The sequence below is a fragment of the Denticeps clupeoides genome, chromosome 8 (genome assembly GCF_900700375.1).
Source record: "Denticeps clupeoides chromosome 8, fDenClu1.1, whole genome shotgun sequence".
NCBI lineage: Eukaryota > Metazoa > Chordata > Actinopteri > Clupeiformes > Denticipitidae > Denticeps > Denticeps clupeoides.
Window position 1 is genome coordinate 15,251,963 of NC_041714.1, and position 17,961 is coordinate 15,269,923.

General features: G+C 42.5%; 1 protein-coding gene across 5 annotated transcripts in view; it reads right to left on the bottom strand.

Annotated features, from left to right (window-relative positions):
* inpp5a (inositol polyphosphate-5-phosphatase A) overlaps positions 1–17,961 on the bottom strand; it is a 108,200-nt gene that overhangs the window by 56,267 nt on the left and 33,972 nt on the right. For all 5 annotated transcript variants that reach the window (XM_028990040.1, XM_028990045.1, XM_028990044.1 and 2 more), the window contains exons 3-4: positions 15,677–15,777; positions 15,307–15,394 (exon numbers count right to left, since the gene is read on the bottom strand). In XM_028990040.1, the coding sequence (XP_028845873.1) occupies positions 15,307–15,394; positions 15,677–15,777 (189 nt within the window). The remainder of the gene's footprint in view (positions 1–15,306; positions 15,395–15,676; positions 15,778–17,961) is intronic.

The following is a 17,961-nucleotide window of genomic DNA, read 5'->3' on the forward strand; positions in this document are numbered from 1 at the left end:
ATGACTGAAGCTCATATTGATACTACAGTTGGTTCAGGATCGCTGACGCATTAAAGCCATGTACTTGCACGGTACATACATATGCATTTAGATTTAGAGTACATGCATTTGGTTTTTATCAAGACAACTACAGGTTTGTACAGGGTGAGCACAGTAATAACATACAAAAACATTACGATAACCATGTTCGCAGTCATGGTTTTCATACAGAAAAAATAAATGAGCCACACATTTCAATAGATGCTCCTTTACCCATAACCACAGATATTCCAAAAAATACTGGCTATGATTATAAAAGAAACATTTTTATAGTGTAAAGAAATAGTCATCATTCTAGACACTGAATGCATAATTTTTTTAATTTTCTTATCAAATTCAAAAGTATTTAATCACTGCATGCCAATAATTTTTTTTGGATTATGCACAGTACACCCACAAGCAGCGTAAATTATTCCGATTAAACGTTTTAACATTGTGATCAGGCATTTTTTAGTGCTCTTGGACCAGTGGCATTACACAAGATTTTCCATTTCAAGGCCACTTGCACAGCATGTTTTACTCCTTCTGATTTCTAATGGCATTTCATATTTTCTCCCTCCACACAGTGTCTGCAACTTCAACACGTTTTTACGACTGCATAAAACCAGAACTGCGCTCCATAATGAAATTACACCTGAGAGGCCGGCCAGTGCCACTGAACCCCCATCTGTGGTTAAAGCCTTTCATTTAACGACAGCCTCCGTTTACTCCCACAAGCCCAAAGGTTTAAGGTTCAAGTTGAACCGAAGTCTCAATTCCACACAGTAAGTAGAAGGCTTTTTTTTTTTTTTAACAGTGAGAAGAAACACACTAACTTTAAGATGAACAAACTGCTGGTCAAGACAAAAGACAAATCTAATGATTACAATAAATAGTAAGAGCAAACAGTGGAGGTGCACCAATTCACTCATGGCCCGCCACTGACTTTTCCTGAAAACACACTTGCAGGCCTTCATTATAGCCAATCTTCAAATAAAGCGCCATGTGAAAGGCTGCCGTGGTGAATGGCCACTCTCTTTAAGTAAATCCGCAGCACGGGGATAATCACATCATCTTTTTTTCGGGGGGGGGAAGAGACGCGTAGATGATTAATATTATCCAGGTTATTAGATTTGCCAAAAAAGAAAAATCAAAGGCAGAACAATGGAGGCATCCATTAGTAATTAAAATGACATTACCTCCTCGCTCTGCGTTCCGTCCCACGGTGGCTTGAGCCATTATTTAATTGTTTCACATACTGGACATAAAATGGCTTTAATATACTTACAATCATTAATGTAAATCATATTCTGCTATGGATGTCCAATAATTAAAAAGAATATTTCAGCTTGTGTGTTTTTCTATTTAATTTCTAAATAGGTATGCCCATTAGGGGGACATTGTTTTAGAGGGGTCTGTGGAGACATTGATTTTTCTCCTTTGTTCCATTTTCTTTTTTATTGTTAATATTGTTAATGTTGACATTGAACGTTCATCAATCTAAATTAACATGCTATTTAATATCTGACCCATTGCCGAGGTCGTTTGTAATTCATTCTATTGAATTAAGGACGTATTGAAGTGCTCGGAAGAAACTGGTCCTTCCCTTTCTTCTCGTGAGAAAACGAGCAGTAGCAAATGTGATGCGTGCAGTCTTTAAAAGGAAAACAAAAGCTTTCCTGTTCCTGTAATTTCATTCTGCGTACAGGAAACATTCACTCTCTTCAACCAAAATATCTGGTTAGAAGTCAAGCACAATCTGCTCGGAACAAGAGGGACTAAAATGCCACAAACTAATCATTTTCCCACAGACCACATGTGACATCAGCACAATAAAATCCATAACTAACAAACAACAAAATCACAAATACTGATGAATGTGGTTGCAATTTTACATTATAAATAAGATGCAATAGTAAAGCGAGAGGTCTTGATAAAATTCTAATTCAAATTTATTTGTCACATACAGTCACACACGGTATGATACGAAGTGAAATGCTTGTGCAAGCTATTGACCTCTATTACAAATATTGCAAGTAATTACAAAAGTTTTCAAGTGTTACAAATATGTCAATATTGTAAATATAAACAAATATATGTTTTAATGTAAACATTAATTACATGTCAAGAGTAGGGCAAAGGTGTGCAAATGTGTAAAGTGTGTAAAGTGAAAAGTGAAGCTGTGCAAATGACTGAGGGGATAGAGTCCATTCAACTGGCCTTCTGCAATAGTAATGTCACCGGACACACCTAGTGGTGCTTTCTTATATGACACAAATTGGATATATATATACACACATACACACATACACACACACACACAAACGCACACACATACAAACACCAAAATAGATTAACATTATAAAGGAATTGAATCTGATCAAACAAAATGTTAACAAAAAAAAGTCTTAACTCCATGGCTGATACATAATGTGGTGGTGTCAGGACCTGTAGCAATATAAAGTTAATTACCCCATTAATAAAAAATAAATATAGCGCAGTGTTTGTTTTGAGAACAATGTGTTCAAGCTGCTTCAAAACTTAAAACTTTCATTTGAAATGAATGCCTATCCAGTGATGAAACAATTTTTACAACAGATCACTCCACTGCGGCGATCATGGCCTTGCAGTGACATGTTGACTGTCCAATAGGAAACAGTTTTATTGAAGGTGTCCTCAATAAAACATATGGGAATGGAGCATCTCTGGGTCAGCAAGGGGAATTTATCACATCGTTATTTTTCTCTGCGTTTCTGTTCATCCTCATCCCACTATGTGAGTAACGCTTCCACCCCGCATGGGCTGGACTCTTTCATAGAGACAGTGGAGTCATTTGACACATTTTTAAATGACCGCAAGTCACCACGGCCACATAGCCGATCGCCTGCAGCCGACTCTCAGAGGCCCAGATCCCTCTACGCCTGAAGGAAAGGAGAGAAAGCCAGAACAACGGAGGGACGAAAGAATTATCTGACTGTGGCAAGGGACCCTCAGAGAGGCTCACGTTTTATTCTAAGGCTGCAGAGACGGCATTTTTCTCACAGTTGCCTCTTGATATCGACAGAAGAATTCTTGCTGAGCACAAACAGGGAGCAGAGACCCGTGAAGCTTTAGAGCTAAGGGGAGAAAAAAAAAAAAGTCTGACGGCGCCACTAAGACCCCAGTCTGGACGGCATTTCTCAGCGTCTTTGTCTTTATGTAAAAGCACATGTCTGCCGATGATGTCTTATGTAAAGTTGCCCAGGCTTGGTTTAAATGGTTGGATATCCTCCATGCTAGCTTAGTTATACTTCACTGGATCACCAGAGAAAGAAAGCTTGAGGAAAGTGGCGCACATGGAGGGTCGTATTAAAAAAAAAAAAAAAAAAAAATGTAAATGCGTCCACCACCCTCTTGGATAGCCAAAATTATGTCATGGGTTTCATTCTTCTCTTCTTCTTCTATTGCTGTATTACAATAATAATGTGACAAAATAAAGAAAACGTGGGGACTTTTCTTATCCAGGCACAATCGCCAGCGCCCATCCAGTCCTTTGCTGACACACTCTGGGGTTTAAGCCAAGCCTGAAGGCCGGTGCCAGGGGGAGGTGGAGTGGCACAGACCCAGCAAGCAAAGAAAATTCACCACTGCCCTCTGCTGAGGACTACAAACAAATTACAAAATGTTATCCTTGTTGAAAATTCAGCGATAACTTAAGACTGTTGTAAATGACTGCTGCTTATGTTACAATCAAAAAATGAGTCCAACTTGTAGGGAGTGTTTGAAAAAGAGCTTCTGTGTCCTGCTGTAAACCAACATCAGCTTCCATGACTGCGGAAGCCCTTCATCTTCATCCAAGCGCTGCAAGATGTTCCTCGCAAAACCACAGGAATGCAATTAGGCCATTCCAATTAAAGAGCCGAATCTAACTAAATGTGCGTAGCATGCAACTTAATTACGATGTCCTTTAATGAGTTGGTAATTAGTTAACGAGGGCCGCACACAAACCCACCATTGTGGAGTGAACTTCTGTGCTGGGCCACGCCGACTAGGGCTGCCTTTGTGTTTGATTGAAGCCCTTTTGGAATAAATTACATACCAAAAATATGGTTATGTTTACTTTATGCCACGATGGGAGAGGGCTTCCATGCATCAAGGAGGTTCACGCAGGGTTTTTTTTTTTTTTTTCCAGAGGCCAGGTGGGCTTTGAATGACATCCATTCAGTGCAATTTGTAAAAAGACAAACAGCAAGCTGGTGGGTCAGAGTGCAGTTCAGGACTCCACAAACAAAGAACTCGTTTGAAAAAGCATGCAACCTCAGACTACATTTCATTTTTGGCAAAAATCTACATTGAAAAGGTACGCTGCCAAAACCCCGGATCATGGCTGGACAGGGGAAGCTGAAGGATTTGTGGATAAGGGCCATTTAAAATCCATTGCCCTGGTGCATGTTTAATGCTGTTAAGGACACTAGAGCTAAAACAATTTCGCTGATCTGGCCATTTAGCCTCCAATAATCACAAGAGAGAAAGGCATCTGAGGCTAATTTGTTTTTAAAAGATAGCACTGAAGTGCTGAGGGATTAAAGAAAATAAAAAGGTGGACCATGTGACTGCAAATTCCAACCATGTGCATGTTCAGTTTTATCCCCGCTATTTTTATATGTTGCGTATATTTCGATGCGGAACCGCAATAAGATTAAGGCTGCCATATCTAAGACCATTAAAACTGAAAGATTCTATTTGAGCAGAGCTTTTCAAAGACAAATTCAAAACCCTGTTAGCAGTGATGTGGCCAACATCTGAGGAAAGAAAAGGTGGGAAGGGGGAGTTAAGAGTAGTCTGGAGCATCAGTGTTTAAAATGTGCCACACAATACCTGCTAATTCTATTAAGTGCCGCTGTGGCCTGGCAGCCTGGTTATGGGCTGATGTAAATGGAAGTCTGGGTTGACTAAACAATGCAAGAGCATTAGAATAAGGTGATTGGATGACAGAGTGGACAGACGAGGCCTTAACTTGAAACATCGGAAGGCCTTGCCAAGTCCATTATGTGTATTGAAATAGTCCCAGGATGCAACCAATGAGGATACCTCCCCCGCCAAGAATGATTTTGGAGGGGGTCTTCATTGTCCAAATGGCCTCCTTACTGCAACCCCAAATTAGGTGAGAATAATATGATGAATGAAGTAGTATGACGATGTTAATATCCCTCCATAATATTATTAATAGTAATCAAAATTAATTTATGCAGATTATGTAAAATGGCAGCATACTGTCTTTGGTGACAGTAAAAAAATTTAATAAAACCTTGAGCTTTTTAAAGAAATCCAGTCCAAGCACATGATGATGCACCACCTGAAACCTGTTGCACTACTCTTCAGCATAAAAGAAATCATCTGTGTGTGTGAGGACTTTTATACTGAAGTGACTGTCATTATGACACACAGCAAGCAGGGCACACGGTGCACACAATGAAATATCATCTGCATTTAAACCCAAATTTAGATATCAAAGCTTTTAATTCAATAGCCTAGAGGTCATTTCAATTTGTACAGCTATATCTTGAAGCACCATGCATTATGAAAATGAAGTGATTGTCATTGTGTTACACTGCAACACTGCACACGGTTCACACAACAAAATGTGTCCTCTGTTTTAACAATCAACCTTAGTGAGCATTGGGCAGCCATGACAGGCTGGGGAGCAGTGTGTGGGGATGGTGCTTTGCTCAGTGGAACCTCAGAGGCACCTTGGAGCCTCGGAATTCGAACCGGCAACCTTCTGATTGTGGGGCTGCTTTCTTAAACCAATAGGCCACCACTAGACCACATTACAAACAATTAACACTCACATGCTAACACTTGCGATTAACAACAAGGCATTTTAAACAGGTCCAAACACTACAACCTGGCAGCACGTGAGGTAAAAAAATCATTGAGGGCGGCCTCGACGACTGAAATAACTTTCAGAGAGGAGATGAGGTGTGGTCGTTTCTCCCCACACCTGCTGAGAAATCGCCAGCCTGAAGGTAACGATTTCATTGCGCCATTAACGGGTGCTACGTGACGTCCCATCAGTGCTCCGTCCCAGAGGAGAGGTGTCCTCTGCTCTGGCAGAAAAGTCACGAGCGGCAACAATCAGGTGGGGTGGGGGGTGGGAGTCCGTGGAATTACAAACACTTTCCTGTCGTGTTGACGACGTTTGGATTAGGGGCTGATGGCTCCCTGAAGATCTTCCTTCATCCACCCCTCCACCCACAGCCAAGCACCCAGCCCATCTGTACACAGCGCTTTACTGGGCATCCCATTAGTGAAGGGGAGCGAGATGAGGATAGGGGGGTTGAGGAAGGTAGGGGGGGGGGCAAATATATCTACACTTTATCCACAAAAGGTCAGCAATGCTCCGCGTGGCAGGCAAACACATTTGAAGGTGGGGGGGACTCCACACCCCACCACCCCATTGGGATGGATCACAGGAGAATTGGTGCATGGCAGTGAATGAATAACCCACGGCCGCTGCCCAAACCCCATTATTTCCCGCCTTCTCCGGCCAGCGGGAGATTCATGTCGGCGCATGCTGCCAGTTCATTATGGGGAAATATCATTCCTCTCCTGGGCTGCAGCAGGACGGGCCCCTCATGGCCCCCAGAGGACCCTGCGCTGCTGCTTAATTCCACATCAGCCCACTCTGTGCCGAGAGCCTTCACCTTGCCTTGTGTGATCAATACTATATCAGTGTAAATTAAAATGACAATTTGAAAGTAATTAAGCCTGTTAATGCTCAATTCAAATATCATTATTTGCACAAGGGGGAAATCTGGAGGTGAGGGTTTGTGTGTGTGTGTGTGTGTGTGTGAGAGAGAGAGAGCGAGAGAGAGAGAGTGAGCGAGTAGGTGTCAAAACAAGCTAAATTACAAGATCATCCTCATGTACAACTGAGGTAAAAGAACATCTCAACAGGATCTCAATGTATGTGGAACATTGGAACAGTGTGTGTGTGTGTGTGTGTGTGTGTGTGTGTGTGTGAGCACGCACACACACGTGGCCTTAACCAAAGCAGATTAACTTCCCGCTCCTGACAGCCAGAGACACGGTCCCATTTCGGAGCAGGATAACCATGTTGGAGAAATTTGATTTGCGAGGCTCAACCCAATTACCTGGATATCGGGCAAGAAGTGGCAGCAAGGAGTGGAGCGCTGAAGGGAGGAGGGAGGAAATGCCAGGTTGTGGGAGAAGAGAGAGCAGAAAAAAAAGAGAGAGAGACAGGAGAAAAGGGGAAACAAAGACCATAAAACTGCACTTAACTCTAGAACGGAATTAGCTTGTAACTGAATTTTCAGATTACATTTGAAAGCTGCCCTTAAAGTAACTGCAAGGGTTAAGTGTAAAAAACAATCGGGCTTTTGGTCTGATCTGGCTCACCTTAGGATCTCCAGTTCCAGCCACAAAACGTAGGAAATAAATAAGCATTGGGGAGACCTGGAATACAAAAAAGTTGTGCCCACTTGCATAATGAACTGGAACCAAGATGTGTTCTTACAAAAAGAGTTCTTCAGATTTATAAAAAACTGTTTGGGTATTGTTCTGCTCTGAACTTGGCACTTAAGAGTCGGTTTCCATAATTCTCTCAGGACATCATTGTTCCAGCGAGCCAAGCCCAAACATTGCATATTCGTGCATGTGTTTTAAAGCAGTTTCAGTTTTATTCGTTGGATTCCACGATTCCGAATGAGTTTTCCACAGCGCGGAAATCATAGGGCACTACAAACCAGCCTGAATCGTATTCACCAATTAACCGTAACTCACAATCAGAACCAGATATATCTTTATTGTGAATGTAACCAGTACAAAAAAATTATGTGCAGTCCCTGAGCCAAAAAACTAGTTAAAAGAAGACATATACTCATATCGAACAAAATGTCATACAAATATAATACAGAATATTTTTCACATGAAAAAGAAATAGAGTAAGAGGTGGAAGGATAGATAGATTAAATGTCATTAAGTGCCCTGATTGCAACAAGGTAAAAACAGTTTAGTCTGTTTGTCCTGGCTTTAATGCTCTTTTATCTCTTGCCTGATGGCAGCATTTGGAACAGGTCATGATTGGGTTGTGAGGGGTCCTTTATGATGTTCTGTGCTCTCTTGAGGCAGCGAGAGCTGTGTAGTTCTCACAGAACTGGACCCTAACCCTGAATATCCAGACTTTGATCTGACGGACAAAATCAGATAATGCTGTGTTGGGTCTCTGAAGCAGGGCCAAGTGATTTGACAAGTTTCCCATATTGAATGGTACCAATTTTTTTATCATGACCACTATTGCACATTGACATCGCGTTGTGTACCCTTGAGAGTAACGTAACAGAAAAGGTGCAGGTCCTTAATCGCGATGGTTCAAAAAATTTTAAACATCCAGCTCTACCATGATGTTGAAATGCCTGATGTAGAACTGAGGCCTGTCCTGCTACTGTGGTTGGCTTAAGAAGATAATGAAATTCCCTCACCACGTATTTCACCCATTACTTCTGCATGTGCTGACAGTAGTAGGGAAATCGCTGTAATCCAATCGCAGTCCAGGGCAAAGAAGTTAAAGCAAGTTCATTCTCATCCTAGCATGGTATGTCCTCGATGAACAAAGATCATGACAATATCACATCCAAGATTAACAGGTTGGTTTTAAAGAGTGGAGTTGATGTGCAATGAGCAGTGGTGGCCTAGTGAGTAAGGAAGCGGACCCGAAGGTTGCTGTTTCAAATCCCGGACCGAGGTTCCACTGAGCAAAGTACCCACACATTGGTCTTATGCCGCCTATCATGGCTGCCCACTGCTCACTAAGAGTGACCAATCTGCCAAGCCTAGACTATACAATTGGTGCCATTCTGTCACAAGTGTGACAAGAGGCACAATATTTTACCCACTATAACAATGTCATTAAAGTGACAAATGTACTTACTGCCAGTCTCCTCCGATCCATCAGCAACCCTGTTGACTCATGTTTTCTGAACTTGCCTTATTAATTATCTGCTCATTTTGGAAGCCCAGGGTGTTGGGAATCACTTTCCAATCAATGAAAAACTGTCTTTTTTTACGGAAATCAATGTATGTGGTGATCAACTTAAGATAATGCGATTGAAGAACAAGTTACAGGCTAAAAGGTTATGACAATCATTTCCAAACTGATTATTGTAAGGGCAAGTGCACACAAAATATTGTAGGGACAACTTACACACAAATGGCCTTCTGTATTTAATTACAAATGTAAAAAAAAAAAAAAGCACAAGCACAGGTAATGACTAAGCTCAGCATTAAAGCACTTTCAGCCACATTAATAATGCTGATGGAGAGGGGTGGGTGGGCTAGGTTGGGTGGAGTGGGGGGGTGCACAAAAACAGGGCCAGCGAATCAAGGGTAAGCAAAGTCAGTTTCATATAATTAAGGGGCCCTTTTAGCAGACGCAATCATTTTATGCACAGGGGAAATGCAAACGTACACTAAGTTGTAACGCTGCAACGTTTCATGCCAGCAAAAAAAAATTAAATGCCTTTAAAATGCAATGCATTGAATGAGTTGTGGAGCGAGGGGGTTTGTATATGAAAAGAAGGGGTGGGGCGGGGGCATACATTAAATCAAAAAAAAAAAATAATGCTGGTCACTAAACTAAATTGAAACCTGGAAGACGCCACTTTGGGGCGGGTGTGGGGGTGGTGGTAAATAGTGGTCTTAACCTGATCAGACAGCTACCACTACGCAAACGCTTGTCTACACCAATAGACCATAACTTCAGACAGTTGATGTCCACAGGTATTTACAGATTGACAGAGCCATGCATGCGTTGAAGCAATTATGAGATTTTTACAATGGAAGAGAGGATTCTCGGACCAAATCACTAATCATTGTGCTGTTAGCATGTTTAAATTAGATAAAAATTCCAATGACAAAAAAATAAACTGATTGCATGCATAAAGCTAAATAAAACACATTTACATTATTAATTGTATTCATTCTTTGCAAAATGTAAGCTGTGACAGTTATAATTAATCGTTCACTTCGACTCGGGTGACATCATGTGCCACCGAACCAAATTGTGGGTCTGTCACTTCAAATAGCTTGCAGCAGAATGTTTAAATAAACTAATAAATGTAATCAATAACATTTATACAATTTACCTGAATGCAAATTTTTTGCACATACTGTAATTAATGAGAACTGGTCTTAACTGGTCTGTACAGATGGAAGGTGAATGAGTGTGCAGGATGAGTGAAAATGTAGATCGATGTGGATTTTATTTACAGTATTTATATCAGTTTAAAACTCATCTGTTGATGTAAAGCGGAGCCACATAAAGGGGTCCCGGAAGACCAGACCCCCTAAACCAGAGAGGCTGGGGTGTGATAGGCTTCTATAGGCAGCAGATTAAGGAAAGTGCAGCAGGGAGATTAGCTAATGGGGAAATAAAAGGTGGCATCTGCACAGGTCAGATGGGTTATGCAAATTGCGATCGGTGCAAACCAGTAATCACTGGAGCAGCTTCTGTCCAGTTGGAGACCGTAGAGGTGGGGTCTGTTAGCAGCCATCACACCACCGGACCATCACCATCACCCAGCTGGACATGCCGCTAACCGCACTCCAGCATTCTGCCATCCTTTACCCCGAGGGCTCGGTTAACAAGCTACTGAACCCCAGAGTTCATCGTGATTTCTACGGCACAAAATGTTTTTTCTTCTGGTTTCTTCACTTCACACCGCAGCAATCATCAATTTATTTTTGATAGCTCAGGACTTTTAATTTAATGCCATTTACACCTCACCACCAAAAACATGCAACGTGAAGTGATAACGTGAAGTGATTGTCATTGTGATACACAGCACCACAGCACACGGTGCACACAGTGAAATGTGTTCTCTGCATTTAACCCATCACCCTTAGTGAGCAGTGGGATTCGAACCGGCAACCTTCTGATTACGGGGCCGCTTCCTTAACCGCTAGGCCACCACTGTCAAAACTGTCACCGCTAGGCCACCATTGGCCACCATGCATCAGGACCTGGCCAGAGGACACCTTCTTCTTGTTCACAAATGCCTGTGCTGTCCAGCACTGTATCAATTCCAGTGAAACAGGCCAGGCAGAGATGTGCCAAATAACATTTATTTATCGAACTATATTATTTTAAGGCAAAAGAGTGAAGCCTTTTTGGGGCGAAGATTGACAGGTGACCAAATTCTACAGTCTTGCACCCCTGACCCTACGGGGTGGAGCAGCACTGAGTGCATGTGGGGGGTGGGTGTGAGAAGCTAAAGATGGAGGGTCACCTAAAAGGGAGAAATGGAGAAGGGGACTGAGGGGTGGAGGAGAGGTGGGACGTAAAAAAAAAAAAAAAGGGTGGGTGTTTATTTGCTCTCAACACCTCCCGAGCGATCAATATTTTTAATTTGGGTCCGAGTTATTATTTTTCACATCACTGTGCAAGGGAGCAGAGTAAAGTGGCTCATATTTTAGCACTAAAAAGATCGATATGACAGGCTCACCTTCACTCCAGCCCTCCCCGGCTGGGGTGGGGTGGCGGGTGGGGGCACATATCATAACGTACGGCGGCCGGGGGGATGGGATGGATTGCGTTTGGGGGGCTCCCGGTCGGCCTGGCCTGTGCCGGACCACCGCACTCCTGCAATCGCATCACTATTAGAACCAGCCGCTCCCCACCAGACCACCGCAGACAGCCCTGATTTACCCCACATAACCCACCCCCCACGCTGTAAACCAATCAGCTCTCACGCAAACAACCATTTTATCAGAGGTCAGTTTATGAGGCCCTGCGGATACGCAGGCGAGTGTGTGTGAGTGTGTGCGACGGACACGTATGGCACGTCGCCAGGATTGTCCAAAGCGGCGGTGACTGGGGGGGCAGCAGCAGTGCCCTGTGGGTAGGCCAGATTCACAGATTAGGCTCCTTATGATAAACAAATCCATTCCGTCGGCCCATAAGCGCCATTCATTATCTACGCATTTCGCAGCCGAAAATTTGCCCGGCGCGGCCGCCCTCCCGTCTCCATAATTCACTCCTGATGGCAGATTCATTGATTGTCGCTCAGCGCGTGTCCCGGGTGTCTGTGCGGGCGTGGGGGGGGTGTGCGTGCGAGTGGCTGAGTTATGGCGGAACGATGACGCCGGCCTGACATCTACTCCATTCAAAAGGCCCCGGCCTCTCCGCGCTCCTCACCATATGGAAATCTCGGTCGGCCGTATTTTCACCTGGTTATGAGCTCGCCGCCATGCACGCCATCAGCAGCCAGGGGCGGGGCTCCTCTGTCCGGGCTAATGCCCGCGCGGCCTGTTCATTTACGGCAGGGGTAAACGCTGCGGTGTAAATGTGGAGGTTACGGAGATGGAGAGTGTCGTAAAACAGGATTAACACACACACACACACACACACACACACACACACACAGGTCCTGTCAACACCCGCCACAGTAGAGCGCCTCCCCGCTGTGATGATTACATTACAGGGACACCTCGCAGGAGATGCGCCGGGCCCCTGCTCGAACACTCGCCCACCCGCAGTCAGAGCGCTCACCTGGCAGGAGCTGACAGGAAGTGCTGGACCGGCGGGATGGAGGAGAGAGGCGTTGGCTTAATGTAGCGCACATTTCACAGACTGTCAGAAGAGATACCGATAAACTTCCTGGGTGTCACAATGTGTGACACAGTCGATCACTTATTGCCCAATTGTCATACGATTGCCCACTTAAGTGAGTGTCAAATTGAAATAAAACTGCACCTCTTTTGGAATCATGGGAGCTGTAGTGCAAAATTGAGAGGAAAAAAGGAAAACGGCAACACCGGACGTTCCAAAACTCTTTTCAGGTCAGGGGCTCCTTCTGACCAGAACAGATTAATTTTACCATAAATAAGGTCACTAAATGTTATCGCAGCTCAGTGGTTCTCAAATGTTTCCTGATGAGTCCTAACTTCATAAAACCACATCTCTCCAAGTGCCATCATTATGATGGCCCTTTGTCATTGTTCCTAACATATAATAATAATAATAATAATAATAATTCAGTTCTAAAATGTATAATTATAATTATAGTTATAAAATGAAAACTGCATACGCTTACAGCAGCAAATAATATAATCACCTCAGAATTGATTTACAAATAAATTAAACAAAATGAAAATACAGCACTTACATTTGTACAAAATAACACCATCAGAAAACTCCCTCGGACACGACAGTACTAATAAAGTACCCATTTCACAAAATGAGTGTTGCTAATTGGTCACACTAGCAAAAACGTGAAACGGGTCACGGCTTCACCTGCTGAAAGGTGACATTTATTAAGATGGTGGCATACACTGAAGGTTATATTTACTGTTAATATGATTTGGAATAAGAATGGTCAGCGTCCATGAAAAGTAAAAAGTGTGGCTTGAGACACACACACACACACACACACACACACACACACACACACACACAGCCAGTAAAACGGGCCGACATTAGTGCACATCATTACACACGAAGCTCGGGGACCCGTGGGCCGAGCCCATTATAAATATTAATGTCCCGGAACAAGTGGACTGGGAGTTGAGTTATCAGGGCAGCCGCTCCTAATTGACATTTTACCTGCTGTATACCTTAACGCTGGCGTTAAACGCCGGCCAAGCACATGCCATTCAAGCGCTCTCCTACCGCCGAGGCGGAGGGTAATTATGACCTGAGAGCCGCTCTACAAATACTGAGCGATGGGAGGAACGAAAGGAGGGCATATTTATTTCCCCCACCCCAATTCTGACTGATCAATCCATGCAGCGAAGGGTCAAAGAGCACGTGCGTGTTCATTCAAGGAGATTTTTAGCATCCTACTTGTTTCAGTTCTGCAAAAGAAGTGCCAGCGGATGCCGTTAAAAAGATTTTCTTAAGGCATGAGTGTATGTAAGCGCACACAAACAACGGATCTGCAGCTCAGTCACTTCTTAAACCGAAAGAAACACACTGCACTGCACTCGGCGCCTCAGCCAGGTTTCGACCGGCTTTATCTGAAAATTGACCGGCAGGGCAGACAATAAACAATTACCCTCTGCCACAAAAATCGAAGTTTGTGGGGAAAATAAAAAAAAGACAAATATAAAGTCGCATCTCCTGTAAATGGCAAGCACTTTGTATGACAGCACTATTTAAAGCACTATACTGACGGAAGTGTATTTTATTTCGTTTTTGCTCAAAATGACAAATTAAAAATAAAATAGACAAAATTGCTTCAGTTCACATTTGCATCTATGTATACTCCCCCTGTAGAATGTGTATCATTCATATTTAATTTCATAATTTATTTCTTTTTCTTTTTTGGAAAATAACCATAAATCGTGATCTGTCTTGCAATTAAATATTTGGCCAATAAACAGTGTTACTAAATAATACAAAACTATAAAAACATCATATGGAGGAAAAATATATTATTAATGATTAATAACATTACAGTTATATAACTCAAATGAATTTAACGAAATGTTCTGGGCTGCACTGTTTTGCTGCAACAACATTTTTAATAAAAAAAAAAATAATAAAAAAAGTCCTATCAAAACAACGTCCATAATTGGCAATGAATTCACTGTGCCATGCTGCATACTTTATTATCATAAAAGTTCATTCTGTTCAGCAAAAGACAGATGAGTGCAATCCCCCATGATGCACTGGGCATTTTACACATCAATCATTAATGCATTAACTCGAAAAAATGTCCCTATAAAATCTATTAACTATTTCTCCATAAATACCAACAAACAGCAGACAATCATAAAGATAATAGGATAGACTGGGAAGATGGGTCCATCATAAAGCATTTTTATGAATCTTCACTAATGATAGTTCTCTTTTTTTCCTTTGTTTTCTGATTTCACTGCCAGTGTTTTAATGCACAGTATAGTTATTTGCTGTAATTGGCTGCTTTACCGATGTCTATGTCCCTTTAATAAAAGATGATACTGAAAGGTTTATATTATTACTATGAATTAAAAAGTTCACCGCATATGTGGGGAAAACTGCACTGTTGGCGCCATCTGCTGGCCGTAAAAGCTAAATATTTCCATATGTGTGTAATTTTTTTTTATCTTAATGTCAACATGACTGAGAAAAAAAATTATATTTATTGAATAAATATATATTAAAAGATTGATTGTTTATGGCATATATGAGGTTGCTGAGATTATGATAACAAGCTAACATTTCACTGTTGTGATCTACATCAGTGCAGAAGCCTGTTGTTTTTGGCTGTTGGTCTATGGTCAGTGCAGAATAATCATCGTACTTACGGTGAAATGCTCCTTGGATTTGTAGTTTTCATCGAGGTAGACGCGGGCTCGGTTATACTCCTTCATGGCATCACTGGACAGCAGCTCCCTGCCAGAGAAGTGTTAAACTCTAATTAAACGCATTGAGAAATCAAACAAAAAATTTTATACCACAAGGGGGCGCCGTTTTTTTTTTTTTTTTTTGGCAGGAGCAAATTTGAAGGCCACTTGGCCTGTGAGAAGACAGTTCCCTCCGGGGAGGAAACCCACAGGCCGGATCAGTCACGGCAAATATTGGCTTTAGCTGTGAATACCATTGAAAGGACAGACAACAAACAGCCTGTCCAACAGAGTTTCAGCCCTTGGCGCTTGGGACGTTTGGGACACTCACTTGACAAAACTGTCCACGTGCGTCATGGACTCTTCATAGTTCTTGCCTCCGACTTCTTGACAATGCAGGGCCAGGAAATGAGGCTTGTGTGAGTTCACTGTCTGTAACAGAGACAGGAAGACAGAAAGAAAGCATTACATTACCATTACCTAATGTTAGGATGTCTTTTGTTGGCAGACGTGAGGAAAATCAAATGTGTTATGATTTCAAAGGCCATTTAATTTATTTTTCACTGTAACCATAAAACACTAAAATGACTGTTTAACATTTATATTTCGATTTCTATTTAATGAAAAGACTGGACGTAAATGAGAATGATCAGCCGACTCCCAAGCTCACTTTATTTGGCTGAGAGGAAGCATGCGGTAAGCTAAAGTGACATCAGTCATGTTGGACATGTGACCACGAATGACCTCACAGTAGCCTGAACGGCAACTCTGCCCAGAGGGTGAAATGTCACATAGAACGTACGTCTCAGGGCTGCCCTGGGAACCCAGAGAGGGATCGGACTGCTGGTCACATGACCACTCTACCCCTCCCAGCGTGCCCCAGGGTGCGGAAGGGTGTTTGTGAGCGCAGTGCCGACTGTTCCGAGGTGTCGAGGCGTAACGGAAAATCTATACGGGAGTGAATTACAACGCTCAGAGCGGCTCACAGGTCGGCCTGCGGATGGTGGGCAAGGGCCGTAGATCAACGTCGACCAGGATTTGTGGCCCCTCCCGGGGCACTTAGAACCCAAGGTCTGGGCCGCTCCACAGTCTGCATTATCCCCGCTCGAAGCGGAATCAAATAAAAGTAATGTAAAGCAATAACACTATGGATTTTCCATCAGGCCAGTGCCATGTCACTTAGCTGGATGACCCTGGACTCGGCCCGGGCACCCGGGGCCCGACTAAAGGAGATTAGTGGAGCACTGAGCCCCGACCGAAGAGTGTACAGGACTTAAACAACTTTCAAACAAGCATGTGTGTGTGTGTGTGTGTGTGTGTGCACGTGAGAGAGTGTGTGTCTGTGCAAGCAGTTAAATATATGCTGAAACTTTTTTTTTAAAGCATAATCAACATGTAATCTAATGCTGTGTTTGATCATTATGACAATTTTATTGTAATCATATATTTACTCCTCATTGACAGATTCTAATATCAGTAATGTAAATATATACAGTAGATGCCAAAAGTTTGGACACACCTTCTCATTCTTTATTTTCATGACCATATACGTTGGTAGATTATGAATGACACATGTGGAGTTATGTACTTAATGTTAGGATGTCTAACATTATGTGTCCAAACTTTTGGCCTGTATTGTATATATATATTTATTGCCAGGACTGTATGATGATAATACGTCATGTCTTCATGAGTTGCAATTATGCCTTATCTTCATATTTGCAGCCATCAGTGTGATACTCTTGTGTAAACCTGGTAAGCGGCTCCTCCCGCAGCCAGCACGGCTCATGTTTACTCTGAACAGTAACACCTTGGCACAGGTGAACAGAAGCGGGGCTTCTTTAAACACTGCAAACAGTTGCGTGTTTGCGGACGAGAGCTGGCAAGGACGCCACGGGGCACGCCGCTTGTGTTTGCGCGCCACGTCAGGCGGGTGAGTGTCTCCCTGGCGGATGCGGCACAATGAGATGTTTGAGAAAGGGGCGAGGAGTTCCTTTCCATGCTATCCGAACAACAGCAGGCGTGCGGGTGGCACTGTGTCAGGCTGGTGCTGCCCAACGTGGCCGGACATGATAATAGCACGTCGTTTCGAGGACAAATTACACTGTTCAAACACTGAGGTCACCACCAAGGTGCTTCAATGGATTAATGGAGGTAAATGTTTTCTGAGAAATTTCAACTTCAATAAACCAAAAAGAATGGCCAAGAAACTGTTAATTAATTAAATGTCAGTGTAGTGTATCCATGTCTAACCACAGTTTAAAGATGCTGCTTAGGATATAACACAGTTACAAATTTGATTCCACTTTGGAAAAAAAAAAAAAAAAAAAAAATGTTGTTACTGTGGCAACAGATATTTTTAAAAAGCTGATTTTGAGGTAAAAGGCAGCCAAATTACAAACTACAATTAAAATGGGAAATGTAAAATTTTAATTTGACTCATGACAGCAAATGAAAAAAAATTATGCACAAATGATCCAAAAGGAACCGTGTAGGGTAAAAAAAAAAACACTTAAATTATTATGTCTGAAAAAAATTATAAAAACAATCTGATTCAGTCGTTCCAAACTTTTTTTTTTTCCCTGAAGCCCCCCTGCCTGTGTCGATTAAAACGGG